The sequence below is a fragment of the Podarcis filfolensis genome (genome assembly GCF_964270895.1).
Source record: "Podarcis filfolensis genome assembly, chromosome: 13".
Lineage (NCBI taxonomy): Eukaryota > Metazoa > Chordata > Lepidosauria > Squamata > Lacertidae > Podarcis > Podarcis filfolensis.
The window spans coordinates 19,776,276-19,803,652 of record NC_139615.1 but is presented as its reverse complement, the minus strand read 5'-3'; the positions used below and the strand labels follow the sequence as shown (position 1 = coordinate 19,803,652).

Genomic DNA, 27,377 nt, shown 5'->3' with positions numbered 1-27,377 from the left:
TTTGATTCATTTGCTACCTGAAAATGTAGCATGTACCGTACGAAGATCTTAACTTCTGAGATCCTTTGGCAAAGGTCTGTTGATGAGAAACATCCCCCCACAACCACCACCTTAGTAAAACATTTAGAATCTGCTGCCCATATGTATGCTATGTCGTCCTCCTGGATTAGAAAAGCCACTCTCCCCTTAGGTTTTGGAAAAGACCCAGGGGTGCAGCTGTGGCAGCTGTCGGGGCGTGGAGTTGCCAGGAATCTGCTGGGACAGCACGTAGGAAACAACTTTCTGCCTGCCTGGGACACTACTGTGCAGGGAAGACTGCTCTATGAGCTTACCTACGGCAGTACCCCCAACGCTGTGGGACTATGAGATACGTTTGAGTTAGAAGCGATGGCTTAGCAGCAAAGGGTTAACCCGAACATGTGCCTCAGAAGTTCTCCCCCTCTTCCCCTCTGAAGTTTGACATTCCCCAGCCAGGAATTTTTCCAGGCCTAAATCCATCTTCCACCAGCAACGACCCCCTTTCCAGATCTGGGTTCTCGCGGACTGGAGGCGGCGGCATGAAAGAAAAAGCAGGAGAGAAGGAGAAAGGGGGAAAGGGTGAGTTAATCAAACTGGTGTGTGCGAATGGCAAAGGAGCAGCCACTGAGGTGGGATGGATGCAAGTGAAAGAAAGAACCGAGTGCGAAATGGGCAAACGGGGAATTAACTTGATGGAGAGAAGAAAGTGGGAGAAAGGCTGAGGGGAATCTGGAAGGAGTGAATGAGCGTAAAATGATATGTGTGTTATGTGAAGAGAACTGATGCAGGTTGCTAGATAGTGCACTGGGTTCAAATCCTTCCTTGTCACCAAGGCACTAGTTCTCAGTGTCCGTTTTTGTCATTGGGAAATATAGGAATAGTCACAAATCAGCCTCATGGCATTTTTTTGTTAGGATTAATGAGGTAAAGAAGGCAAGCTTGCTTGGACCTCAGATCTACCATGAGCACAACCATTTGTCCGTGCAGCCATAATATACTATGAGAAAAAGAATAAATTTGGTTTTGAAAGGTACAGCAGCTGTGACTGATACTTAGGAAGATCCCCTGAGTGTTTGAAAGAAAGGAATGGCTAACCTTATGCAGGATTAAAACACTGGATGAAGAGTTAATAGGCATTATACAATTGTTTATGATTTAAATCATATTTTCACGAGCTGGGAGAACGTGGCACACGCTAGTTTATCTGGAGCAATTGTGGACGTGTGTCTTTACTGGATCATGCATACTTTTTTGAGACAAATCCCAGAGCGGTAGCTATGTGAGCACTGCTGCAGTTGAAACAAAAAAGAGCCTCGTGGCACTTTGAAGACTGACAGATTTATTATTGCGGCATAAGCCGCAATTAAATTGGTTAGTCTGTAAGGCACCACAAGGGTATTTTGTTTGTACTTATTTGGTGGTACATTCCCACTGAACTCGGTTGCACTTACTTCTGAGTAAGCGCACACAGAACTGAGGCATGGGGATGATAAGGAAATAAGAAAATATGTCTTTGGGCATGGGAGGATGTATAGATCAAAAGGAAGGAAGAAGAATGGAGATTAGGTTAGATATTAGTAGGGAATAAGAGTGTTTGGAGATGGATGAATAAACAGCAAGATGAGGTGGCTGAGATGGAGAGTGTTAGCTAGAGGGAGGTGCTATGAATTAGTGAGTGTGGCAGGCACGGATGGAGAACTAGTAAGCAAGGGAATGTGAGAGAGACAGCAACAGAGGGGAGAGTGGCACAGCTAAGTCCTCCCCTGGCACACTCCCCAATTTACTCTCCTCTCCCCTCCACCATCCCACTCGCTGCCGAGCTGCCTGGACACCATCTGTTGCTTTGGGACAGAGAGAGTGGACAGGGAGAGAGGCAGGATGGGGGCCCCTCCCCAGGGTAAGTTCCCTTTATTCCCAATAGGAAGCAGGATTGCTCCGTGGGTGTTTGGGGAGGAAAAATAAAGAGGGGAGGGGACATAAAAATTAAGTTGGCGGGTGCCATAGGGTGAGCAGAACTGCAAGGAAAGGCAGCGGGTGTTCTAGAGGTTATTCCAAGCGGGAGAGAAATGGCGTTATGGGAATGCCATAGGTGAGGGTCCCATGAGAATTCATATACATCCCTAAGTTACGTATGCAATCAGTTCCCTAGGAATTGTTCCCAGTCTGTCAAAAACAGGCCTGTTTTGCAGGAGAGAACCAACTGGGGTTTTTTTTTGGGGGGGGGGGACAGTAGACCTTGTTTAAAGAGGATATAAAGACTGAGTTTCTGCACCTGCAGACCCAATGGGCAGCTGTAGGATTATAGCATTTATTACATTGTATTTATTGAACGTTTTATCTCCAGCCCTTTCTTCCAGGGAGCTCAGGTACATGGTTCTCTCCCCTCCCCATTTCATCCTCACAGCACCCCATGAAGTAGGTTAGGCCGAGAGATAGCACAGCATAGATGCTTGTGGCGGATATTGTGCGGGTGGGGTCTGGCGCTTGTGATACTATGAGCTATAGCTCTGGTAGCAGGGTGAGGCTTGTGGATTTCATTAACACACACATACACCTCAGTCCTTTTGCAAAAGTTGACATTTGGGGATATAAATGAGGCCTAGATAATTTGTTGGATCCATTTATGGAGGGAGGTCCTGGTGGGGCCAAGAGTGAGGGCGCAACGAGAGATAATCTCTGGGGTTCTCAAGGACCATGTAAGGTACAAAAAAAAAAACAACAACAACTAAAAAGGTGTTTGGGACTTCTTTGCACAAAATGTGTAGTTTTCAAGAAGACAGCTATAAAATGTTTGTGGTGGTTTGGAGAAACTCAAATCTGTGGAGTGTTGGTCATTGTTTAATAGCCCTATGCAGTTTGGCTTAGTGGGGACTTATTTATTTATTTACTATTTATTAAATCTGTATACTGCCCTTTATCCAAAGATCACAGGGCGGTTCACAACACAGAGATTATAACATTGGAGGAGCTGGATGCTAGTTTTTGGGGGGGCGGGGGGCGGGGACAGTGGCTGTGGAGAACTTTTGAGATATAGCAGGTGCCTGGAAGGCAGCTATTTGGAAAGCTGTTAATTTTTTTGGCAGGGGGTTTGCAAGGGGAACAACTGAACATTAGTTATGTGACTCAGGCCCATCAAAACCAATGGAACGGGTTAGCCGTGACTAACTTGAGCTGGACTGGATCAGGCACATGAAAAGCATCCTGGACAGTTCGGTCGTCCCTGCTGGGATGCCAGCTATCCCCCAATTTGATCATTCAGGCTTTCGGAACAATCTGAGGAAAAATGGGTGGGCGGACACTGATTTAGGAAACCTGGCCTGGACTGATATGGCGGCCCCTGCAGACTGCCCGCCCACCCCAACCCTCCTGTGGGGAAGGAACGAGACAGCCACAATCTGGCAATTTTGCCCATTTTTCGTCTTTCTTTCCCATTCTTCTCTTTCTTGGATGGAAACACAAGCCAGCGAAGCCAGCGGAGGAGGGCCTGTTTCCTTACAACATACCCCAAGCCGTCCTCCTCAGGCCTGCTCCCGCCAACTCCAGCTGGGCCTTCCTCCTATCCTCCTCTATATTTTTCCTGGGCTTTCTTTCGGCATGTGGAAAAACCAGCTGGAGCCAAGATGAAATGAAATCACAGAGCTGGATCCCAGTGCTGGGAGGGGAAGAAAAGTTTAGTGTATTAGAGGCCATGGGGAAGGGAGAACGGAGGAAGTGTATTCCCCCCCCCCACTTGCCCTCCCACCAGCTCGATAAGGGGGCCTGAGGTAGAAATAGGTTCAGCAAGACAAAACTCTGAAGTGAAAGGATTCTTCAGAGCTGTTGTGCTTAAAATGGAGAATATCCAGTAGTGTCTAGTACTTACAAATATGCCAATTCCACCCTGCACCTTGAACAGCTGCATTGCAGCATGGTAGCAGTTCAACAGATGCAGACTTCCTTGGCATGGAAATGCTTTGATGGGGGAAGACTGCACCTGCTGACAACACTCAATCATTTAGGGTGGTAAAAACAGAAAGGATGTCTCTAAAATGGATGAATGGAAAATTCAGTGGCATCTGCAGTTCAGTATAAGTAAGTGTAAAGTGATGTGCACTGGGCTGGGGGCTGGGAATCCACCTATACGCTTTTGGGATCAGAGTTGGAAGTCATGGATCAGGACAAGTTTCTTAGGGTCATAGAGAATAATTCAATGAAAAAATGTTGGGTGCTTCCAGATTGTCACTGTTTTTTTCGGTAGGAGTTAGTCCCATACTGACAAATTCAGGTTGTGTAACAACAACAACAACTTAGTTGGGGGACCTTGTGCAACAAACCTGCTTCCCAAAAACATTTGACTTTTTGCAATATGGAAAGTGATGAGAACATTTATTGAGAATTGGGGGGACAACAGTTGCTTGACACCAGCTCCCTCCAAACCAATCAGAATGAATGTTCAATAAATAGCCAAAGTTAGGATGAATGTCCAGTAAACAAATAATCTGGAAACAGCTTGCACCATGGTGCAGTAGGCAGCTGCGAAAAAGGCATCTTCCATGCTGGGGAATAATTAAAAAGGGATTGAATACTGCCTATATCGTAATGCCTCTATACAAGTCTAGAGAACAGCCACACTTTAAATACTGGGTGCTTCCACAACAACCTGTTTGTTGAGAATTCACTCAGATTTGTTTTCAGGGAAGCTAGACAATGTTGCGTCGAAGCAAGCCTCATGCCACCCTTTGTGTGGGGCCAGGGAAGCATGTTTGTTGCACAAGGCTTCCCACCAGTCAACTATAATTACGCAATCTGAATTTGCCAGTATGTGATTGAAATCCAACTTGAAAATTGCAGCAGTCCGTAAGTGCCCACTGCATACAGTTCCGATTGCTGCCCATTGAAAAGGATATTGAGCAATTTAGAAAGCGTCACAAAGAGACCAGCAAAACTCCCCTGTGAGGAGGGGTGACAACGTTTGCTCTTCTTTAGTTTACAAAATAGGCAAGTAAAGAGGAGCACGGTAGACATTACTGAGTTATACAATTGCATATAAGTTTTTCTTTTGTAATACTATAATGCAGGATCATCCAATGGCTGAATGGTGGGAGATTCGGGAGAGACAAAATGAAGGATTTCTTCACACCCAAAGCAAAGCTGGACGGAGGGATTTGTTATTACAAGATTTGGCGATGACCACCTTTGGCTTTAAAGCAATTAGAGAAGCTCATGGAGGATAAGACTATTAATGGCTACTAGACATAATGGCCATAAGAACATTAGAGCCTGTGGGATCAGGCAACTGGCCCATCTAGTCCAGTATCCTGTTCTCACAGTGGCCACCCAGATGCCTGTGGCAAAACATCAAACAGGACCCAACCACAAGAGCCCTCTCCCCTCCTCCTGTGGTTTCCAGCAACTGAGATTCAGAAGCATTACTGTCTATGACTGTGGAGGCAGAGCATGTGCCTCTGAATGAATATACAGTGCGTCTCTGAATGAATGCCTGTTGCTGGAGAACAACAACAGGAGAGTGCTGCTGCGCTCCTGGCCTGCTTGTGGGAGTGAGATCTGCCCGTGGTCCAATCCAGCAGGGCTCTTAAGCCCTTACGCACAGTGCAGGGGACTGGGAAGCAGGAAACAAGAGGTTCAGCTGCATTTGGACTGAGGGGGAAGGGGGCAGTCTATGATAGCCTCTCTCCACTTTTGCATACCTCTTTTTTTTTAAGTCACATTGGGGGCAAAAGAGCCTTCTGGCTGAAACCAATGCTGCAGTTGCCACAGAGCAGTTCTTTAAACCACTCAGCTACAGCAGCACAGGAATCAGACACGTCAACCTCAGGATCATAGATACTAGGAGGGCTGCAAGAGGAGCTTTAGCTGGGTGGAGCAACTCACACCTTACAAGCACTGAGTCCCCAGTTTGAACCCAAGGTACAACTGAACAAGTCAAGAAGAGCATAGCACAGACCTATTGCTTGGTTCTTGAATGGGCCTACCAGCTCTTTTGGCCCACCCCTCCCAACAACTCATGTGAACAAACCACCCGCCAACCCACCCTGCTACTGTTAGCCCAACCCTGCTGGGGAGCATCTGAGTTGGGCTCCTCATCCTTCCCTCATCACTGGGCCTCCCTTGCTGTTGACTGATGGCCTCATACACCTATCCCACTTGTGCACCCTGAGAGGCCTGTCCCACCATGGCCAAGGAACCCAAGTGAGCCAAGAGTGGAGGGCCAGAAGTCCAGCAAGTTCCCTGTCCAGCTCCTCAGAGCCCCAGAGAGAGGTCAGCTGATGTCCCATGTGAGAGGTACCTGCTTGGTTTCTAGGCAGGGCGATGCTTGCCATGGGCTTAAGTTCCCATGTGTGTTTTAGAGATGGGCTGTTTCAGCAAAGTACTCATTTTCTTCTTCAAAGCAGCTAAAGGCGGCAGCGGAGGGCACAAAGAATTTAGCAGAACATTGCTCCAGATCTGCCCTCTGGTATTGTGTGACACACCTAGTTGTGTCTAGTGTCAAAAATTGAGATGGCGCCTTGGGTCAGAGAGCAGGTTTCAGTACTCCCATCTGTCTCCTAGAAAATTTCAGCAGCTCCTAAGTTTTGCCAGGTCTTGCACCCCTGATTAGTATTTGTGATAAGCCTCAATACTAAAAGCCAATGTTTGTGATTGGAGGGCAGGCAAGATCACTTTCAAACTTTTGGGGGGAGGGTGCAGTTCTCTGAACATAGCACCTCATGGATTTGCTCCTCTGAGGCCGCCTCTCCCTTACAAATCTATGCCTCAAACAATGTGGCGCCCGGGCTGCCTTCCTCTGCAATCTGCCATTTATTCTCCTGCCTGCGGTCCCAGCTAACTGCAAACACATGTCCGTCAGTTCCCCCCTCAACCATCTGCAGCCTCTCCATCCTACACTCCCCCTCCTTTGAAATTGCTTTTCCATTCGCAGTTAAAGACAAAAGTGCCGTCAGCGAATCAGTCCTTCCCCCCCTTCTTCTTCAAGGGATGCATTCCAAAATCCCTTGGCAGGCTATTTGGGAACTGTGTGTGTGTGTGTGTAGAGGGAGGGACACACAACAGGCAGCCAAGCAAAGCCACACACACAAAACCCAACAGTGTCCTTTGGGAACAATAGGGAAATGGGAATTGTAGCAGCAAGGTTAGCTGCTACTCCTCAGCTAACATTTTGCCTCTCATTTTACAGAGAGAAAATGAAGGCCCTTGGTTTTCCCTTTAAATTGTCTGAAAGGGTGCAGTTAGGGGCTTTTTGTGCTGAGCTCCCCTCACACTCAACTCGTAGATCTGCTGCCCCTTCCCACTTTATTGCTTACCGGGCAGCTGTGCATGCAGCAAAGCACAAGGCCGTTGGCCACCCACCAGCGAATCTGCCCTTCTACATTAGCATGTGCAAATGTGATGCAAATTTGAGTCAGGCGCCTGTGCACACTGCCACCGTGTTCAAACAGATCAAGAGAGCTCAAAGGAGCTTTCTGTGCAAACAGCTTTGTCCCCTCTACCAATAAGTCAAGAAGGTCTGTTTCCTCTTCCCCCCCACTCCACAATAAGGTAAAGGAACACCTGACCACTAGGTCCAGTCGTGACCAACTCTGGGGTTGCGGTGCTCATCTCGCTTTATTGGCCGAGGGAGCTGGCATACAGCTTCCGGGTCATGTGGCCAGCATGACTAAGCCGCTTCTGGCGAACCAGAGCAGCGCACGGAAACGCCGTTTACCTTCCCGCCAGAGCGGTACCTATTTATCTACTTGAACTGGTGTGCTTTCAAACTGCTAGGTTGGCAGGAGCAGGGACCGAGCAACAGGAGCTCACCCCGTCATGGAGAGTCGAACCGCCAACCTTCTGATCGGCAAGTCCTAGGCTCTGTGGTTTAACCCACAGCGCCACCTGCTCCACAATAGATGGCACTTAAAAGACTTGGCACAGGCAAATTACACAAATTTGCATCAGATTTGAACATGCTCTATATGTATAAGTGTATATTTATGTATGTATAAGTGCAGATTTGCCCATTAAGGCTGCATACACAGTAACCCACCTGAAGCAAGAAAACGTCTTTAAAAAACAACACTATATTGAATCATGCATGCTTTTCCTCAACATGCTGCTTTCGGTCTAGATTGATTCTAGAACTTGTTGTCTACAAGGGTGAGTCTGCTTGCTTGACCCACATGTGAAATTCCTTTTCTTGATTAGGTTACCTATGCCTTTTCCTCCCTGCACATGCCCCAGGCGAATGGCGAAGGATGTGGTAGATGCAATCTCTGTATAATTCCACCCACAACATCATTGGGTCTCATTGCCAGGACCACTTACATCTGTTTTCATATGGAAAACATTGCAGGACCACTTACATCTGTTTTCATATGCATTGCAGGGCAATGCAGAATCAAGCTGCAGTGAGTGTTTGTTTTCAGAATGAAGCTGGTTCCTTTTCAGGGCTACTTTTCAGGACCAAAACAAAAAAATTCTTGAATAACATATTGTGTGTGCACAACCGAAAGATGGAGGTCAGCCGGCAGTCTGGTGCTTTGCTGTAGGCTCATCTGCCCTGTGAGCAACAAAGTGGGAAGAGGGCAGTGTGCTGGCCATGACTTAAGTTCACTGCATTGTTAATTTCCTATTTGATACATTCTAATTCAGCAACTCAACACTGCTCAGAAAGGCAGAAACTGGAGGTGCTCTGCTATGACTATACACAAATACTGGGATCAGGATGCTAATAAATTCTTGCAGAGGGATGATGCTGAAAAGGGGTTACAGAAGACTGAGGAGTCGTTTTTAGTTGTGGCCATGTATATGATTTTCATTGCTTGGATCAGAACTAGTTTGGTTTTGGAAGAAACCGAATCAGCCGTGCTTATTTAAGCCAAGGTTGTAGCCACCCTTCCCCGCTAGGTGGGGCTGCCACATTTCTTGGAAGGGGCCTCAAAGACTTGAATGGAAAATCAATCAGTAATTCCTTCCTAAGCAACGTGAACTTCTACAATCCCCGTGCCAAGCTGTAGAGTCTGCCTGCTTCTTAACATTGTCAAATTCTTAGCATCAGCTAAACTGCAAAAAAAAGAAGGGGGAGGGTAATGTTTACGTCCCAATGCCTTTATGATGAACGCTGTGCTTTCCTTAATAGTAATTTCCTTAAGAGATCCCATATCCCCTGCAATGAGCACAGTCATAATAGCTAAAGGGAATCTCCACCCCCCCCCAATGGCAAAAGCTTGGAAATGATGGTTGTGATCTTCTGGAATAACACATCCTGAGTCAGGACAGGGAATCATAGGTGGGCAGGTCATGTGGGTGGAATTTGGACTATTGCCACTGGCAGGGTGGAGGTGGTGGCACCATCTGCTGCTGATTTAATTGTGTTTTTTAACACATCACATGAAGCTGCCGTATACTGAGTCAGGCCACTGGCTGCCCAGGATCACAGATAGTGGCCTTTTCCTGCCACCTGTTCTTTTTACCTGGAGACTGAACCTGGGACCTGCTGCACGCGGTGCTTATGCTATGCTCTTCTATTACAGATACTAATACTGCACAGCTTGAAGCAATAGGGTGAATAAAAACTGACTTCTCTTGGAATAAAAATTGTCCAGACCCATAAATATGATTCACAGAACCCTCTTCAAGTGAGGTACTGCACCCCACTGGCCACACCCTGGCTACAAGTCCTAAGGTGTATCATTGCCCGAGGTAAAGAGTGGGGAACCTGTGGCCCCAGCAGATGTTTCTGGGACTACAACTCCCATCATCCCTGATCATTGTCCATGTTGGCTGGAGTTGATGGAAGTTGGGAGTCCAAAAACATTGTGGGGTCACAGGTTAACCACACGTGTCCTTGGCAAAAATGGATGTAGCTGTCCACCTCAGGGAGAGGATTATGTTCCCTTCGCAATAGTTTTCCTTATTGCTGGTCCTTCCACCTTGCTTTATACCTGAATGAAGTGAAGGAAGCAGGGTGGAGTTTAGAAATTCCCAAGTAAATGTGCCTAGCCTCAGGGCAGCAGGTGCAAACTCCATTTTATTCCTGTAGTTATGATGCTGTTGCGATTTAAAATGTGAAACTGCACATGCACAGAGTAAAAAAAAAAACAAGGTGGGCAAACTGCTTCTTGCCCCAGCGTATCAGTAATACATAAGCAGCTTTAAAGCATAGGATGGTGGTGTTAATTGAGTGTTTTGCAAATGAAGTAATGCAGATGGCTGTCTAAAGCAGGGTATTATGTCCAGGGTCTAATATTTCCCAGATGCCTCAGTGCTTCAGTCCTCAGAATTGCCAGTGGAAAGGATCATATTTCAGTCAGTGGGATCCATAGTCTAAGGATCTCCCCCAACTATGGTTGCATATGCACCATACATTTAAAGCACACCCACCCCAAGAATCCTGGGAACTGTAGTTTACCTCTCACAGTGCTACAGTTCTGAGACAGTTGTGCTTTAAATGTATGGTATGTGCAGTATGTACACAGGCTATGTCTTAGCTGCAGCCTATTCCATAAAATTCCCTGACGGATACTGAGAACTGAGCGTGTCCTGCCCTGATTGCTGTTCTTGGTCACACTCAAATGTGACAAAGAGACAGAAGCCAGGAAGTGGGGTTTCATCCATATGATGTTATTTATTTGATGCTTTTGGCTGTGCACCTTGACCTACGACACCTTTTTCCTCTACAGGTGACACCATGTCTGTGATATACAGTGAGGTGGCTGCTGATGAGCCTACAACTAGCAGCTTCTGGATGGTGAGTGGATGAAAACAGGGGGCAGGGACATATACTTGGGAGAGGAAGGAGATCTCATGGGCATAATGGAGGCAGATTTCTCAAAGAGGTTCATTTGGACTAAGTCAACAGAGTCAAGATTGTATGGATGTTCATTCATTGGTTTCATTTATATATACTTGCCTGGCCCAAGGATTTCCTGATACCTGAAACCAGCTCTACCTTAGACTGGGTGGGCCACTGTCTCTCTATTCCTAGTCTAGTGGTCTAGAGCAGAATTAAGGCTCACTTTTTTTTTTAAGGACAAGAGATAAGGTTTGGTTAGCTAACTTAGGAAAGTAAGAAGCTGCCTTATACAGTGCCAAGCCTTGGGTCCATCTGGGGATTATTGGGTTGTCTTTGTTTTTATGTTAGTATGTACAGTATTTTTTGCTTTTTATATTGTAATTTTATGTTGCGAACCACCCTGAGATCTGCTATAGGGTGGTATACAAATTTAATAAACAACAATTCAGTATTGTCTACACTGATACATTGACTGGCAGCAGTTCTTTAGGAGTTCAGGCAAGAGCTTTTCCCAGTCCTACACACTGCTGGGATTGAACATGGGATTTTTGGCATGGAAAGTGGATGCTCTTGACACTGAATCATGGCCCTTCCCCAAGTCCTTAGGTACACAAGTCCTTGTGACTCTGATAAATGTGTAGGTTTGAGGATGCACCATACCCCATTCATGCTGTGATTGCTCCCTCCCTATCAGTCTCTCTCCCTTCTGCTCTCCTGCAGCCCAATCACTATCACAGCACAGTAAAGCGCTTGGATGATGGCTATCGCGTCTGCGACCAGATTGTGGCCTGTTTCCAGGATCGGGCAAAGATTGAGCGCAGCTATGCCTTGCAGATGGAGGAGTGGACTCGCAAGTGGCGCCCCCTTGTGGATGCAAGTGAGTTGTTAGGCATTACACATTATTTAAGAGGAGAACCGTGTTGCAAAATTCAAAGCAATGCAACTTTCAAAGGACAGCTGTGTTTTTCTTTGTGTATTGTTTTGGGAAACAAGAATTAATGCAAACCATACCAAATTTCTAGTTGAGGTTCCTGCACCAGATGACCCTCAGAATCCCTTCCAATTCTACAATTCTATGGTTCTACTTGCACTCCCAAAAGAAACAGGACAGTTGCATGATTTTTAGATGCTCAGGATTGATGGGGATCTGCGGGTTTTGTGGGCTGGCTATCCTCAGGGGCAAACGATGAAATCTGGGCATCACCTCTCCCTCCCTGCAGGTCCAGTGTACGGCTCCTTGCTCCGGGCCTGGCAAGCCTTCCTGGGGGCTTCGGAGCGGCTGAGCCGCTTGCACATGGATATGCAAAGGGCTCTGGTCTCCGAGGATGCTGGGCGCATCCGGGGTTGGCAACACGACTCCTATCACCGCAAGCTTTTTGGGGGCTTCAAGGAGGCCTGTGAGCTGGAAAGCGGCTTCCAGCGGGCACAGAAACCCTGGACCAAGAAGCTCAAGAAGGTAGGGGAGACTTGGCCCCCTGGATGTCATGGACTGGTTGGGCGCAGAGGAACGGTGGGAGGAACCAGTTGGGGAACCACCAAGAGAAGAAGGCTCAGAGCCCAGGGAGTGGTGGTGATGAGTGGTCTGAGGGGGAAGAGGAGGTGTTGGAAGCTGAAGAGGCAACAGGACTTAGTGAGCTGGGAAAGTCTGTGGCAGAGAGAAGTCCAGAATTAGAGGCGGAAGCTGAAGTTGGCAAGTAGGAGGAGGGTGACCAAAAGGCAGAGATGAGTGAAAGCTGGTGAAGAAGCCAAGGTGTCTCCCCTTCCTGCTGTGACCAGCTCCCTTCCCCGCTTGTCTCCCAGAACCAGAAGAGGCATGAAGAGGGTGGAAGAGAAATTGGCTGCATGCAGATGCAGTCTCTGATTGCGTTGTGCTGGGGAGGAGGAGACATAGACAGCTTTTGTCTCGGCAACTGATTTCATGGAGTAAGACCTACAGGGAATGAGCTGCTTTGCTCATTAGGCCTGACATTCAGCCAAGTCTGTGAAGAGAATGTTTTGATAATAAAGAGTTCACTCTAACTTTAACTGTGTTATTTACTGGCTGGCTCACTCTGTGACACGGAAAAAGAGGAGAAAAAGAGGACCCTAATGGGGTGAAGGCGTTCAGGGAAAGGAGCTGGGGCTTCTGGGTTCCCCAGAAAGGAGAAGAGGCCCAAAAGAGTTAAGGCTGGCCCAGGAGTACCAAATATAGAAGATGAGAGGTTAGCACCACCTGCTTACATGGAGAGTTTGGGGCATATTTGGATCATATCCCCTACCTAGGGTGCCCAACCCATATTTTGAGAACCTAGGGTATAGGGGGATTGGGAACCAAGGCACTTGGGCTTTCTAGGGAAGGAATGGGGTGCCTTAGCCTTCCCCACCCAGTGCTTTCCACAAGTAGTTGGACTACAACTCCCATTTTGCCTGACTATATATAGGCCATGCTGGTTAGGACTGATGAGAGTTGTAGTTCAACATGTGGAGAGAGCACCAGCTTGAGGAATGCTGGTATATCTCGACACACTTTGACAGTCCACTCACTATTATTTTCCTTCCCTCTCTCCTGCCTACCCTTGACTGGCCCATCCAGGTCGAGAAGACCAAGTCTTTATACCACAAGGCCTGTCGCAAAGAACACATTGCAGCCCTACGGGAGAATGCAGTCAAGGCCGCACCGGGCTCTGAGGTGCCCCAAGAACGACAGCGGGCCTTGCGGGAGGAACACCAGCGTTGCAGCCAAGAGGCCAACAAGGTGGGATTCTTCCCCACTTTCTTTATGGGCCCAAATGCTAATAAATATGGGTCACTGGAACTGCCAGGCACACTAGACACACTTGCTGATACGTTGCCTGGGGCTTGGTTATAAGCAGAGTCTTTCTGACGTTTGGAGTGTTTGTGGGCATCAGTCGCAAAATGGCTGCCATGGCATAGCACAAAATGGCCACCATATCTAAAAGAACAGAAAGAGAGACGGGACCACAAAATGATACAGGCCTGCCTTCTCTTTGCCCCTCTCCTCTGTTCAGAACAGAAAGGATGGTGAGTGTCCAGTCCTGACATCTAATGAAATGGGGGCATCTTTATGCATTCAACGTAGGCTTGGTCAGTGCAAACAGGAACTGAGCAGGAAGAGCAAACATTCTGTCATGCATTGTGAATTTTTGAGAGGCTATTTACTGAGACCTGTTTGTGGGTGCCATAAGAGGTGCTGGCTGGCACACTGGCACCCATGGTTGCTGCATTGCCCCCCGCCCCCCGGTGTTGTATCTACCTGTTAGTCCTAGCAGCTCCTCTTTCCCTGGGTCTAGCCATCTTATTATCTCATAGAATTGCCATTTGACCAGAAAAAATAATAATCAGCCTACCCTGTTCTTCTGCCTTTGATAGAAGAAACTCTGCATAAACCATTAGGTGAAAGTTTTTCAGTGTACGGAGATGATCATGATCGCATGCTAATATCTGCAGAACAAGCTGCTGTAAGACACACAGAAGCTGGTAAAAAAGGGAAGAAGTTGGCAACCTTATTTCCTTATGATACTACTGTGTACTTGCATTTTTCAAAAAGAAAAAAGGAAAGCACATAGAAGCCAGTGTGTCAACACCCACAGGAATGGGATGCTTTGTGTTGTGTTTTTCTTAGATGATGTTTTTTATTGACATGAGCAGTGCCTTTGAAAAATGTGTCCCCTAGCACGGGACTGCCATCAGCCGCAGAGGGATTATTTGGGAAGGGATGCGAAGAGCCAGTCCACTAGGCTATATCAGAGGGAGAGATGGGACTGCCAGGCCCCTCCGTTAGCTCTGATGAAAGTCCACCAACTTTTTGCCTCACTGTTTTCCTTGAGCATGGTGATTATCTATGTCTGTATACTACTAACCACAAAAGCTATGCTCTACTTTCACTGTCGGAGCCAGTGTGGGACTCTGATTGCTGGTATGCCCAAGTGGGGAGTGTGTTACACCCAGCATCCTATACTGGCTTCTCTGAGAAGCAGATGTTGCATTAGATGGGCATTTGTCTTTAACGAACAGGCCTTTAGCATGTATTTTCTGCCTCCATGCTTCTTGGAAGGAGGGGGGAGGGGGGAGGCAGCTCATATCCCAGAGGGAGGGGGGGAGGACTGTTAGGCACATGCCTCTTTTTGACCCTTGACCCCTTACAACAGGTGCGCGAGCGCTATGAGAAGGCCCTGCAAGAGCTTGATCGCTGCAGCCCACGCTACATGGAGGAAATGGAGTCCGTTTTTGAGCAGGGGCAGGCGCAGGAGCAGAGACGCATCGCCTTCCTCAAGGGGGCCTTCCTCGCCCTACATCGACGCCTCGATGTCACTGCTGACCCCAGGTATGGGAGAGGGTAGAGGCACCAGGTTGCCCCCAAGGTTGAGGCCCGGCGTGCAGCACATGTGTGACAATGGAGGCTGAGCACTCGGGAGGAGCCAACTTCCAGACCTGCGATGTGTGATGTGCATTGCACGAAGGGCCGCCTCAAGATCAGGGCCCTCTGGCCCCCTTAAAACAAATATTGAGGGGGTCGAGGTGCCTTTAGCCCCCTAGAGTTGGCACACCTGGGGGAGGGTTAACTGAGGCCTAAGTGACACTTTTCAAAGCAGCACAGAACGGTCACCTGAGAGTCATTTCTGATGGGATCCATTGAAACAAGATTCTGGGCTTTGTGGACCCTTGGGCTGATGCAGCAGAGCTTTTAAAATGTTCATGCTCCTAATATCACCAGAAGCAGCTTTTCCTGGTTGGGGATGGGGCAGAGATTGCAGAGGCACCTTTGACCGTTAGAGGGAGTCTCAGAGCTTCCTGTGTGTGCTTGAGTGGTATCCAGAGGTATATTTCCAATTCAGAGTGCCCATTTCCAAGGAAATCTTGCATTTCAGATGAGATCTTATGGTGGTTTGTGTTCCCCAAATCAGAAGACTTCTCCCAGTGTCACGCATCACGCTAAGCGGGAAGGCAGAGTGAAGAAAGCGTTGTAGATTGGATGGTGTGTGTGTGTGTGTGTGTTTTGGGGGGAGAGTTCTATGCCACCTGACACCCCTTCCTGATGATTTCCCTCCTTTCCTTTAGCATCCAAGCTGTTTATACTGATTTGCATCAAGCCATCGAGGACATAAATGACCAGGATGACCTGAAATGGTGGCGTAATCGACACGGACCGGGGATGCCTATGAACTGGCCACAGTTCGAGGTGGGGACCTCTCCCTTCCTTAATGGTGAGATAAGGGCGCTCTGCATATTCTCAGAGGCACTTCTATCTCTAGGCAGCATTTAGGCACAGGGAGAAACTGCCCCAGATTATATCTGATGCAAGTTCAAGCCCATAACAGTCTCTAGAAAAACTTGTTCTGCTTCTTGCCTGATTCTAAATTTAGCCTTCTTCAGTTCTCTGGGTGCTCCTTTCCGCACAGAACAAAAAGCTCTTTTTTGTCCTCAGGCCCCTTGGGCTGACAGTTTACTTGTGAGCAGTTAGAATGTCTTTGAACATTCAACATGACATTACAACAATTCAGCCAGTGGCCAGGGAGGCATCTCAGACTTATTAGCAGCAACCACCAACCTGTATTTCGCTTCAGGTTTTGTCCCTCTTTTGACAGATTAACAAAACTCTTTGAGTTGGGAGGGGAAGGTGGGCTATGTTTATATTTAACATCCCATTCTTACTTCTTATGACTACAGGGTCTGTACCATAAAGCAGTGTCCACACTGGTTTTAGGGGGGAAGTGGGAAACTGAGGAAGAATTAAAAACAGGACTTAGATTCAAGGCTCAGGTTGTAAGTCCTTACCTCAGAATCTAGCTTTAAAAAGAAAATATGAGCTCTATGATTCACCTCTGTTTCAAGGTTAACTATGAGCTTTTTTTATAACGCACATCATATGACCTCCTGAGCATTAGTTTCACATGGTGAGCAATGCAAACATCACATTTGGTCCGGCAAAATGTCCCCCCCCCCATCTTTCTGCAGGTTTTTGTACAGCTTAGCTAATGGTTTCTACCACTTGAGTTCAGCTCTCAGCAAATGAAGCTTCCTAACGCTTTTCTCTTCCCTCCCCTCATCCCCTGCCATTCAGGCGTGGAGCCCTGACCAGGAGCGGCCACAGGTGAAAGTCCAGAAAGTCCAGAAAGCCAAAGAACCAGAGAAAGCCACACTCCGCAGCATCGCCCCCTCCCAGAGCAGGTGAGTCATCCCCGCTCCCCATCACAAGAAGTATGGGAGGAAGCAACTGGAAACTGAGGCTGAGTATACACCGTACATTCAAAGCACATTCCCCTGCCACAAAGCATCCTGGGATCTATAGTTCATCAAGAGTAGTAGGAATTGGAGCTCTGTGAGGGGTAAGCAGCAGTTCCCAGGATTCTTTGCAGTGGTGGGAATGTGCCCAAAATGTGCTTTAAATATATGGTGTGTCCATCCATGCAATTCACCCTATTAATAGGCAGTGACTTTGGGGGGCATTTTGTATGTGCGCTTTAGTACCCCTGGTTTAATACAACTTTACTAAAGCATGGCTTTACGGACTGTAGGGATAGCAACAAGAAACAACCAGACACAGCAGCTCCACCTTAATGTTGTTTGGCTCCAACTCCCATCAACCGCAGCTAGCACAGCCCACAGTCAGGGATGGTGGGAGCTCTAGTCCAGCAAAATCTGAGAGGCCGCCTGGTCTCCATCCACGACTTGGTGAGTCATAGGAAGGGATATTAATCCATAAAGAGGGATATTATGCACAGTGGTGTAACACTGTAATGGGCACTGGAAACAAGTCCTGGGACTGAATGAGTCCTAGTACAGACTTAGTCTTTCTTTGGCTGCATATGTGCACATTTCCAGCTTAAAATGCAGCTAGGCTGTTCTTTTTCTCAATTCCGATCAAAGTTGGTTTGGAGGGAAAGACCTCAAAGCACAGCATTTCATCAGAAATGGCAGCACAAATATGGGTTGTGGCTAATGTCATCATGTGTACGCTACTTTCCAAACCGCTGGGTGCAGAGTAAACAGGAGTGTGCACACTGCCTCAAAGTTAGTGGCTGTTGACAAAGGGTTTCTTGGAAGACCAGGATTCCTTTGGCTGCAGGGCACACTTGTCTGCCTAGCCCTGGAACATGCTTGGATGACTGGTCCTTTAGAGCATCTCATAATCTGTCCATGCAGAAGGCATTTTTATTTATTTTTTGAGTGCACGAAGCTTAAATTGATCTGATACGAGAATGTAAGCCGAGGTCAGATGGGAGGCATTTGCTTTTTTAAAAAAACAACAACAACAACACAGCTCTCTTCCATGTGCTGTTCCATGTTAACATCACTCTCCTGTTGGCACAAATAACCAGGAGACCAAAGCAGAAGAGGGCTGCCAAAATGATCACATTCCTTCCATGAGGAAAGCTTACAGCATCCGGGGCTCTTTAGTTCAGACAAAAAGAGAGCAAGCGAGGGAAACATGACAGAGATGTATAAAAAGAATCAAGGTGTGCAGAAAGTAGACAGAGGGGAAAAAATTCTTCCTCACAATTCTAGCACCAGGAATCATCCAATGAAGTTGAGCGTTGGAGATTCAGGGCAAACAAGAGGACGCACTCCTTCTGCACACAACGCAGAGTTAAAACGATGGAGTTCACTTCCACAAAATGCAGTGATGGCCACCAACCCGGCTGGCTTTAAAAGAGATTAAGACCAATTCATGGAAGATGAGGCTGTCAAGGGCTACTAGCCATGATGGCTGCATCCTGCCTCTGAATACCAGTCGCTAAGGTGCCCAAGTGCTGTTGTGCTCAGGACCTGCTTGTGGGTTTCCCCAAGACATTTAGCGCTTTCCTTTTATTCCATTACTCTGATCTAAATAGTGTCACCCCCCAAAAAAACTATTGTTAGGCCCTCTGGAGAAAAATACAGGCAGGGCTTTTTTGCTCCTTAGGGACTAGTGGCTTTAAGGGGGTGAAAATGGCATTGAGTGAAACTCCTGCCCAGCACCACCATCCCAATCAAAATTGGAGCTTCTGGAAGTAAAAATGAAAACGCCCAGGAGAGAATTTGATCATGATCTCTTGTGTCACGTGCTGTTTGGTCCCGAGAGAGATTCAAAAGTGCTCTCTTTAAAGCAGGGGTAGGCAACCTAAAGCCCATGGGCTAGATGCGGCCCAATTGCCTTCTCAATCCAGCCCACCGACGGTCTGGGAATCAGCGTGTTTTTACATGAGTAGAATGTGTCTTTTTATTTAAAATGCATCTCTGGGTTATTTGTGGGGCCTGCCTGTTGTTTTTACATGAGTTGAATGTGTACTTTTATTTAAAATGCCTCTCTGGGTTATTTGTGGGGCATAGGAATTCGTTCATATTTTTTTTCCAAAATATAGTCTGGCCCACCAAATGGTCTGAGGGATGGTGGACCAGCCCACGGCTAAAAAAGGTTGCTGACCCCTGCTTTAAAGCATTGTGTATAGAAGATACCAGCAACTGTTATATTAGCTTGCCGTACCCTGGACCATCACTAGAGGGAGAAGTGATGCTTGGCGTTGATAATGTATTATCAAATTGTAGCATTGATTACAGGGATGGAGGAAAAATTATTATTATTACTATTATACTGTCTGACGTTTTACTGTGGCTTTATAATTTGTTGGAAGCCGCCCAGAGTGGCTGGGGCAACCCAGTCAGACGGGCAGCATATAAATAAATTATCATCACCATTATTATTATTTGCATTTTAAAGTGCACCAACTTAATTTCTCTCTCCCAAACTTATATGTGGATCAGATCACAATTATCAAGTGTCTTCAGTTCTTCTCCAAATTTTGAGAAGAAACAGGCTGATCTGTCCTTCTCTAATTGCTATTAAACATTTCTACTATTTCACTTGCCCCACTTTTCCAAACAGGGAGAAGTTCCAGGGCCACATCACTCACCCAGATTTTGCTTCCTTTGTAGTTTCGTGGGGCTTATAGCAATTTGCAGTATTTGCATTCAGTTACAAATGCACAGGTGGAGAAATGCATAAAGTGTTTTTTTTAAAAAAAAATATTCAAGACTCCTTGAGCTCTGCTCTACTCCTACTTTCTGCCTGCCCCTCAGAGCCATCGCATCACACAGGGCTGGGCCTTGGTGGCGGAAGCTCCTCCTTCTTGCCTGCTCTCCACCAGCTGCTACGAGCTACCCAAAGAAGGAGGCCAGCAGCAGCATAGAGAGGCAACAGGATGTTCCCTCGCTGCCACCGTCACTTGGGACAAGCTCCCAATCATCCTCCTTCCCAAGCTCGGTGGTGGCAGCACTGGCAGGGGAAATAGGGACATTCCGGGATCAAATCAGAAGCCAGGATGGCTTTTGTAATTCCTGGGGACTGTCCCTGGAAAATCGGGAGACTTGGAGGGTATGGTATTTCCCCAAATACCGGGGCAGCAATCTCAGCCTAGTGAAAGGCAGGAAAGGCCATAGCTTGCCATAGAGATACAAGATGACTGGAAGGTTTCTTTAATCTTCCCTGGAGATATGCCTTGAAGCAGCAAGAGGAATCACCCCCGATCCAGAGCTTCAGGAAACCCCAGGAGAAACAGCCAGGCAGGCAAATGCATCCTTTGAGAGGGAAGCTTATCTGTTTGTGGCTGTTTATTGCCTCTTGGGAACTGTTTACTGATTTGCGGGGAAATTGTTCTGTTGACTTTCTTCAGTCAGGGTTTTGGATGTTTAAGGTACACTAGAAATGCAACTCCGCAAGGGATCGTGTAACTGTTGACAATTGTGTGGGTGGGTGTTATGGAGACAGTGAGGAAGAAGGGTTGGTGACGATGCTGAAGTGAATGTCAAGTGAATAGCTCCCTGTAATGATGTCGCAAATCAGAACTCAAATCTCTTCATTTAACCCTGCCAGTGATGCTGCCAAGATACAGGGACTGGTAAGAGAAAGAAGAATCTATCTGCAAAAATGTTTTCCTTCTCAGAACCCACTCAGACTTCAATTTCAACGCAATGTTAGCCTCACACTTCCTTGAGAATTCATCTACTTCCTCATTATTTATCTATCCATTGCTAAATTTATTCCCACAGCTCAAGATACCATACACTGATCTTCCTCTCCACATTTTATTCTTACAACAGCCTTGTGAGGTAGGTTAGCCTGAGAGAGAATGATTGGCCCAAGGTGACCTGCATGACTGAGTGGGGATTTGAACCCTGTATTTAAACATGGCATTTATCTCCCACCCTTTGTTAGCAAAAAACAAACAAACAAACAAAAACCTCTCCCAGAATAGCAAAAATAAAAAATAAAAAAATCAGTGTCAAAACAGTCCCTGCCCTCGGGCTTACAGTCTAATCAGACATCAAACACAAGGAAAATGATATTGTAGAGTTGGGAAAAGGTTCAGAAGAGGGCAAGCAAAATGGCTGTGGGAGTGGAGCAACTCCTCCAGGAGGAAAGCATTCGGGACTTTTTTTAGTTTCAAGAGATGGTGATTAAGAAATGACATGATAGACGTTTATAAAATTATGCATGGCATGGAGAAAGTTAATCTCCCTCTCTCGTAACACAAGAACTCCTAGGCATCCAATGGAGATGAATGTTGGAAGATTCAAGTAAATAAGCAAATAAAAGAAAGTGCTTCTTCACACAGCACGTAGACAAACTACGGAACTCACTCCCACAGGGGCCAGTGGCAGCCACCAACTTGGATGGCTTTAAAAGCAGATTAGACAAATTCATGAAGGCTGTCTCTGTGCTCTACCTCCACAGTCAGAGACAGTAATGCTTCTGAGCACCAGTTTCTGGAAACCGCAGAAGAGGAGAGTATCCTGGTGCTCAGCTCCTACTTGTGGGTTTCCTACCGCTATCTTCTTGGCCTCTGTGAAAACAGAATGCTGGACTAGATAGGCCCTTGGCCTGATCCAACGGCACTCTTCTTTTTTTCTTAAAACGGAATATGAGAGAGGAAAGAAAGCAAACTCGAGCACAAGTGCTTAACATTACAGTTCTTATAATGCCGTTAAGAACAGCATCTCCTTGCTGATGTCAATGGTGTTTCTGAGTGTCTCTTGCTCATGATAAAGTGTGGTCCTTCCACAGAAGCAATTCTTCCCCTCAAATCAGATCCAGGAATACAGTTTTCAGTCCTTATAGCCAGTGCTTTCTTCCCCAAGAAAAATAGGTGCCGGTGCTCACCATGAAGTTGTTAGAGTAAGTGTCACACTTTTTAACAACAACAACAAAAGAGATGCCAGTACTGCATACTCTTGAGTACCCCCTGAAGAAAAGGGAAAAAAGCACTGCTTATAGCAGTTAGAATCCTTCATTGCTGGTGTCAATGGTGGTGGTTCAGTCCTGATCCTAGTCCAACACTCCAAGCCCTATGCAGACAAAGATGCTTTCTCAATCCAAACTGTTTACCTTAGGAATTTGTCTTGCCAAATTCCAAAGGTGATGAGTATCACTGGTTAAGCAAACAGATTGGAGTTCTGACTAATGATGTAAGAGTCGCATTAGAGAAAGAGATATATTCACTTAAGACATTCACCATCAGTCATCAAACATTCTTTCTTGCCTTCCCCTAAATATACACCCACAGAATCTGAACAGTTTCAGTCACTTGCAAAGTTACGTTTCTAGTAAAACTTAGACATCCAGAACTCCTGTTGCACAAATGTCATCAGAACAATCACCCCCAAATCAGCACCCCCCCCCCAAAAAAAACAGTTAACAGTTCTAAGGCACAGGATCACCAAATCATGCATTTTTCTCTCTCCTGCGATTTTTTTGAAGTTACAAATCTAGGGTGATTTCTGCTGCTGCAGATTCAGGGGATGTCTCCAGGAAGATCAAGCAAAATGTCAAGATTGACCGATTGATTGTACTTAGAGACAGCCCTTAAAAACAACACAATTAAAATAAGCACAATGTGCAAATTAAAAACAACAACACAAAAACAGCCAAAGTCAGTATAAGAAAACACCAGTGCAGCGGCAACACAGGAGGAGGGCAGACATCAACTCAGCCTTAAGTATGGGAAAAGAGATGTGTCTGCTTGTCCAGTCATTGAAAAGCATGTAGTGATGGCATAAGACACACCTCAGAGGTAAGGCCATTCCACAACCTAGGGGCCACCACAGAGAAGATGCCAAAGAGCCCCATGTCCTGTCCTCTTCTTCGAGGATATAAATGTAGCAGTAGATCATAAGCATAATAGGGGCTTGCCTGTAGCTCCACTCACACTCTCACCCCTTCCCACAGTGCAAAGCCAGCACCCCCACCAGTGTCGGGACAGCGGGTTCGTGCTGTGTACGACTATACCGGCCAGGAGGCAGATGAGCTGAGCTTTAAGGCAGGTGAGTGTCGTCTTCTCCCAATTTCTCTGCCTCATTTCATCCTTCAAAGGCAGCTTTACAGGAACATAGGGAGCTGCCTTATATTGAGTCAGACCATTGTTCCATCTAGCCCAATATTGTCTACAATGGCTGGAAGCTGCTTTTCCAGAGTTTCACAGAGGGAGTCTTTCCCAGTCCTACGAGATGCTGGGGACTGAACCTAGGACATGCAAAGGAGCAGCTCAGCCTTTGAGCTATGGCTTAGGACAAAGAGGAAATGGGTATAATCCTGTCCTGACTTTTGATGGTGGTCTGGACCCAAGGGCCAATTTTGCAGAGTCTGGGTGTCTCCCTCTACCTGTCCTCCTCATCAGTATCTGTACCTGCTCCTCACTTTCCCAAACAGTGAGAAGTTCCAGGGGTTGCACTCACCTGGGTTTGGCTTTCTTTGAGGGAAGTGAGCCCTGGAGATTGATAGTGCTTTTGTAATATTTGCGTTATTTGCAGATATACAATTTGAGCATAAATGAGGGCAAGAAGCATACACATTCCTGCCACCAAAGCAGATCTCTTACCCTGCATCAGATTTCTAGAGAGAGAGGGAAAGGGGCACCCTTGCACTCCTAGGTGCTTCCAGGTAGCCTGGGACAAGCTCTCAGCCTTGGGTGCCTCCAGACCATCACTATTTATGTGGGAGGGATTCAAGTGCATGCCAGAACGTTAGCCTTGTGCATTTAAAGCATTGTCTCCCTGAAGGAATGAATCCACTTTCCGCTTCCTGTTAGGAAAGTGATGGGGAAACATACTGAAAAATGTGTAATAAACAAATGAGTCATGAGATGGCATGCAAATACCCCTCAAGCAAATCAGGATGAATGTTTATTGTCATATAGCTGCCTCGTAAACAAATTTGAGACAAAATGTTCAGTGAAGACCGGAAGCAGTCTTAACCTCTGTGTAATCTTTGTGCAGACAAATCAGAACGAATGCTTACTAAATAGGTCATCTGGAGGAGCCTTCTCTGTCCCAAAGCTGCCTGTTTTGCTCCTTCAGAAACACACATGCATAAGCGCACACATACACCTTGCTTCAGAGCCTCCCCGGAGTGGGAGCATCCCCTTCACTCGAGAGATCTCTGGATATTTCTTACCCATTAGCTCCCATTGAGAAAACACCAGCCAGCCACCCTTGGTCATTAACAAGCCATGACCAACCAGAAGCCATAGCACCATGTCCCAAAACATTGCCTGCCACCCATGGTGGTTGCTGCTGACAGCGCAGCCTTGGACCTCGCTTGTCAACTCTGCCCATTATTGTGGCTCCTCCCCGTTTCCAGTATCCGTAATAATTTCTGAGGTTTCCTCTGTCTCTTTCTTTCCTGTTTCAGGAGAGCTGCTTACCAAGCTGGAAGATGAGGATGAACAGGGCTGGTGCAAGGGGGTGACCGACAGCGGACGTGTGGGGCTCTACCCCGCCAACTACGTGGAGCCCATACAGGGCTAACTCGATGGGTTAGGGGGTGGGGGGAGGGAATCATGCACCCATACATCAATATTAGGGCTATGTTTATTCTGCACTTCTGAGATCGCACCATGTTGCCAGCCCAAAGTGGTGCAAAATTCAGCTTCCTTAGAGACTGCTTTATTTTTAATAATCATACAACTTTCAGTCCACATGGATGCAAAACTTTCAGTCCATACAGATGCCCTGAAAAGACATGTGAGTGATGCTGGTGAAATCTCAGAAGCCGGGTGGGCTGGTAGGTGGGGCTGCATGGAACTTTGAGTGGGGTGGGGTGGGGCTTCTAAGGTCTACACAGCTTCGTGCCCCTCCCTCTAGCTACTTACATTATTATGCAAAATAAGCCCATTGATGCGCCATCCGAATGATCAATTCAGGGGAGAACAGCATTTGACTTTGGGTGGGTGGGGTAGCCCTGCCAATAGGTAAGGATATGGAAACCACCTGGGATAAAACGTGGGGAACAAATTCCTTAAAACAAACGCAAAGCACACACCCATAACCAGACACACACGTCCGGTCTGAATGGCACACCATGCACAACTCATGCACAACACCTACACAAGCTGCAGATACCACCACTCCCTCTCCTTGCGTCAGTGACACACACATGGCAAAGAAATCAAGGTGCCTCTGAGCTCTCCTTGGGATGGTGGAGCCAGAGAGCACTTTGCCCCCAAGGGCTTGACAACACCTCTGGAAATCCCGTGATGGACTGAAAATCAGAATAAGAAAGGCGTCTTAGAGTCTCTGGAGGAAATGCTTTTTGGGGATCTTGAGATGATTATCAAACAAAACAGCCAGATAATGAGTCACGAAGGGCAGAGGGAGAGGACCACACAACATAGGGTTGCTGATTTTTAAAAATCCCCCGTGGACTCTCTGCAGAAGTGGCCTCAGCCATACAGTATATTATACTGAGCGTTACTACACTGGCCTTGCCTTCACCTGCCTAGATTCCTGTTTGTTTGTTTGTTTGTTTGTTTGTTTGTTTGTTTGTTTGTTTGTTTGTTTGTTTAGGGGGGCATGAAAGAAGCAACCAGACTAGAAGCAGTTATCTCTGACTCCACCCAAAGAAGCATAACAAAGAGGGGGGCGTGAAATATGATGAGCTTATGAGAGTGAATGTTTTAAAAATATGTTTTAGCTCATCTGGAGGTTTTGGAAAATAAAAGAAATAAGCATGGTGGCAATCTCTGTGCCTTTTCATTTGTAATGTTGTTTAAAGTAATTTGAAGGCCCCTTCTTCAAATGGAGGCATGAGATGGGGGCTCTGGAGGGTGACTCTACTTTGCTAGGAGCTGATCAATCCAGGTGGGCAAGAGCAGCCATGATCTGGAGGGACAATTGGTGGCAGCCATGTTGCAGGAGCCAGCCACAGCCACAGGGGAGGCTGGGGGCCTGACAGGCAGATTATGAGAGGCGCATTATTTGCTGTCTCTCCCAATCCACCACCTGAGCCATGGTTCATGGTAGGGGTGGCTTTGGTGGGCAGTGCCTGATGAAATCGCGGAAACCAGTTTGTGTGTGATCGTTCTCCTTCCACCACCTAATTTCCCCGCTGTCATCTATGTGCATGCTGTTATTTTGATTTATAATAACCCGGTTGGAATCCGGTGCCAAAATCCAAGCCAACTTCCAGAATGTGTGGTTGGCAGATCAGAAGCTGTGCTGTTTCCCATATTCAGCTGCCATCTCAGCTCTGCCCACATCAAGTAAAACTTAAGCAAATGACTGCCTTATGCATTTTGGTATAAATAGCTATCGGAAAGTGTAGTTTTCTGGTGCAGGGGTTTATAACAGGAAGGTTATCCATTTTAGGAAGAATTCCACTCATAAAATACAAGTCAGAGAAACACAATCCGAATGTTCCTTCCTCAAACATGCACAACCTGCTTGACTTTTTGGGAGTATGACGCTGCTTGGTGAAATCCATCCTCAAATGAGCCGCAGAACTGCTGTCTCTTGTGGCTAAAAGACAACACTATCTTCATTATCGATTTGGTTTTATTGCCAGGCTTATTTCAGTGCTTCAAGGGGAGATAACCAGGGCTTAATGTGATGCCAGAGCTAATAAAGCCTACCTCAAAGTTCCACATGGCTCATGGGAGCAGGCTTTCATTACTACTGATAAAAATGTTACATAGCAAATGTCTTTCTGCACATGCTTAGAGGCATTGTTATTTCCATGATCCAAGACCCATGGAAACACACCCTTGGGACTCAGTGATGGTGAGCTTTGGTACAAAATAAAACCTGAGGGAAAACATTTCCTGACTCATGAACACAGCTCTCTCTCTCTCTCTCTCTCTCTCTCTCTCTCTCTCTCTCTCTCTCTGTGTGTGTGTGTGTGTGTGTGTGTGAGAGAGAGAGAGAGAGAGAGAGAGAGCTATTATTCCCATTTTACATACATGGGAAATGAAAGCTGGGAGACAATTAAGTTGCTCAGGCAGAGATGGCATGACCCGATTTGGCATCTGAGGTAGAAAATTCCCAAGGTAAAAACAGTGATAAACTAAATAATTGACAGTGTGTTGCCCTTTAATGGCAACCCTAAGCTCTACCACCAGAAGATCTGCCGCTGTCACACCCCAAGCATGACTCAGTAAATTCATGGATGGACTTTGTTGTCTGAGACCACAGGGCTGAGTTTTATAAATGGTTCAGAGCAGAGCTTTCCAAATTGTGTGTCATGACACATTAGTGTGTCGTCTGTAGTGTGTAGGTGTGTTGCGCGAACACCCTGCGCTTCTCCCGGGGCTGGAAAGGAATTAGTTTACCCTCCGGTTTG

The 27,377-nt window shown here is 46.7% G+C and overlaps 2 protein-coding genes across 3 annotated transcripts in view; one reads left to right on the top strand and one right to left on the bottom strand.

Annotated features, from left to right (window-relative positions):
* The window catches only part of LOC310746528 (integrin alpha-M-like), a 156,713-nt gene that overhangs the window by 28,951 nt on the left and 100,385 nt on the right, over nt 1–27,377 (bottom strand). The gene's annotated exons all lie outside the window — the stretch shown is intronic.
* Nucleotides 220–25,779, top strand: LOC310746508 (protein kinase C and casein kinase II substrate protein 3-like). 2 transcript variants are annotated; one of them, XM_083580341.1, is made up of 10 exons: nt 220–597; nt 10,677–10,744; nt 11,510–11,666; nt 12,010–12,245; nt 13,362–13,523; nt 14,938–15,113; nt 15,848–15,968; nt 16,851–16,957; nt 22,992–23,086; nt 24,453–25,779. In XM_083580341.1, exons 1-10 carry the CDS (start codon nt 558–560, stop codon nt 24,566–24,568), a joined length of 1,278 nt encoding a protein of 425 aa, XP_083436467.1. In that variant the 5' UTR covers nt 220–557; the 3' UTR covers nt 24,569–25,779. The 2 variants fall into 2 exon arrangements, with proteins under 2 accessions (XP_083436467.1, XP_083436468.1); XM_083580342.1 differs by lacking the exon at nt 220–597 and adding an exon at nt 1,727–1,915.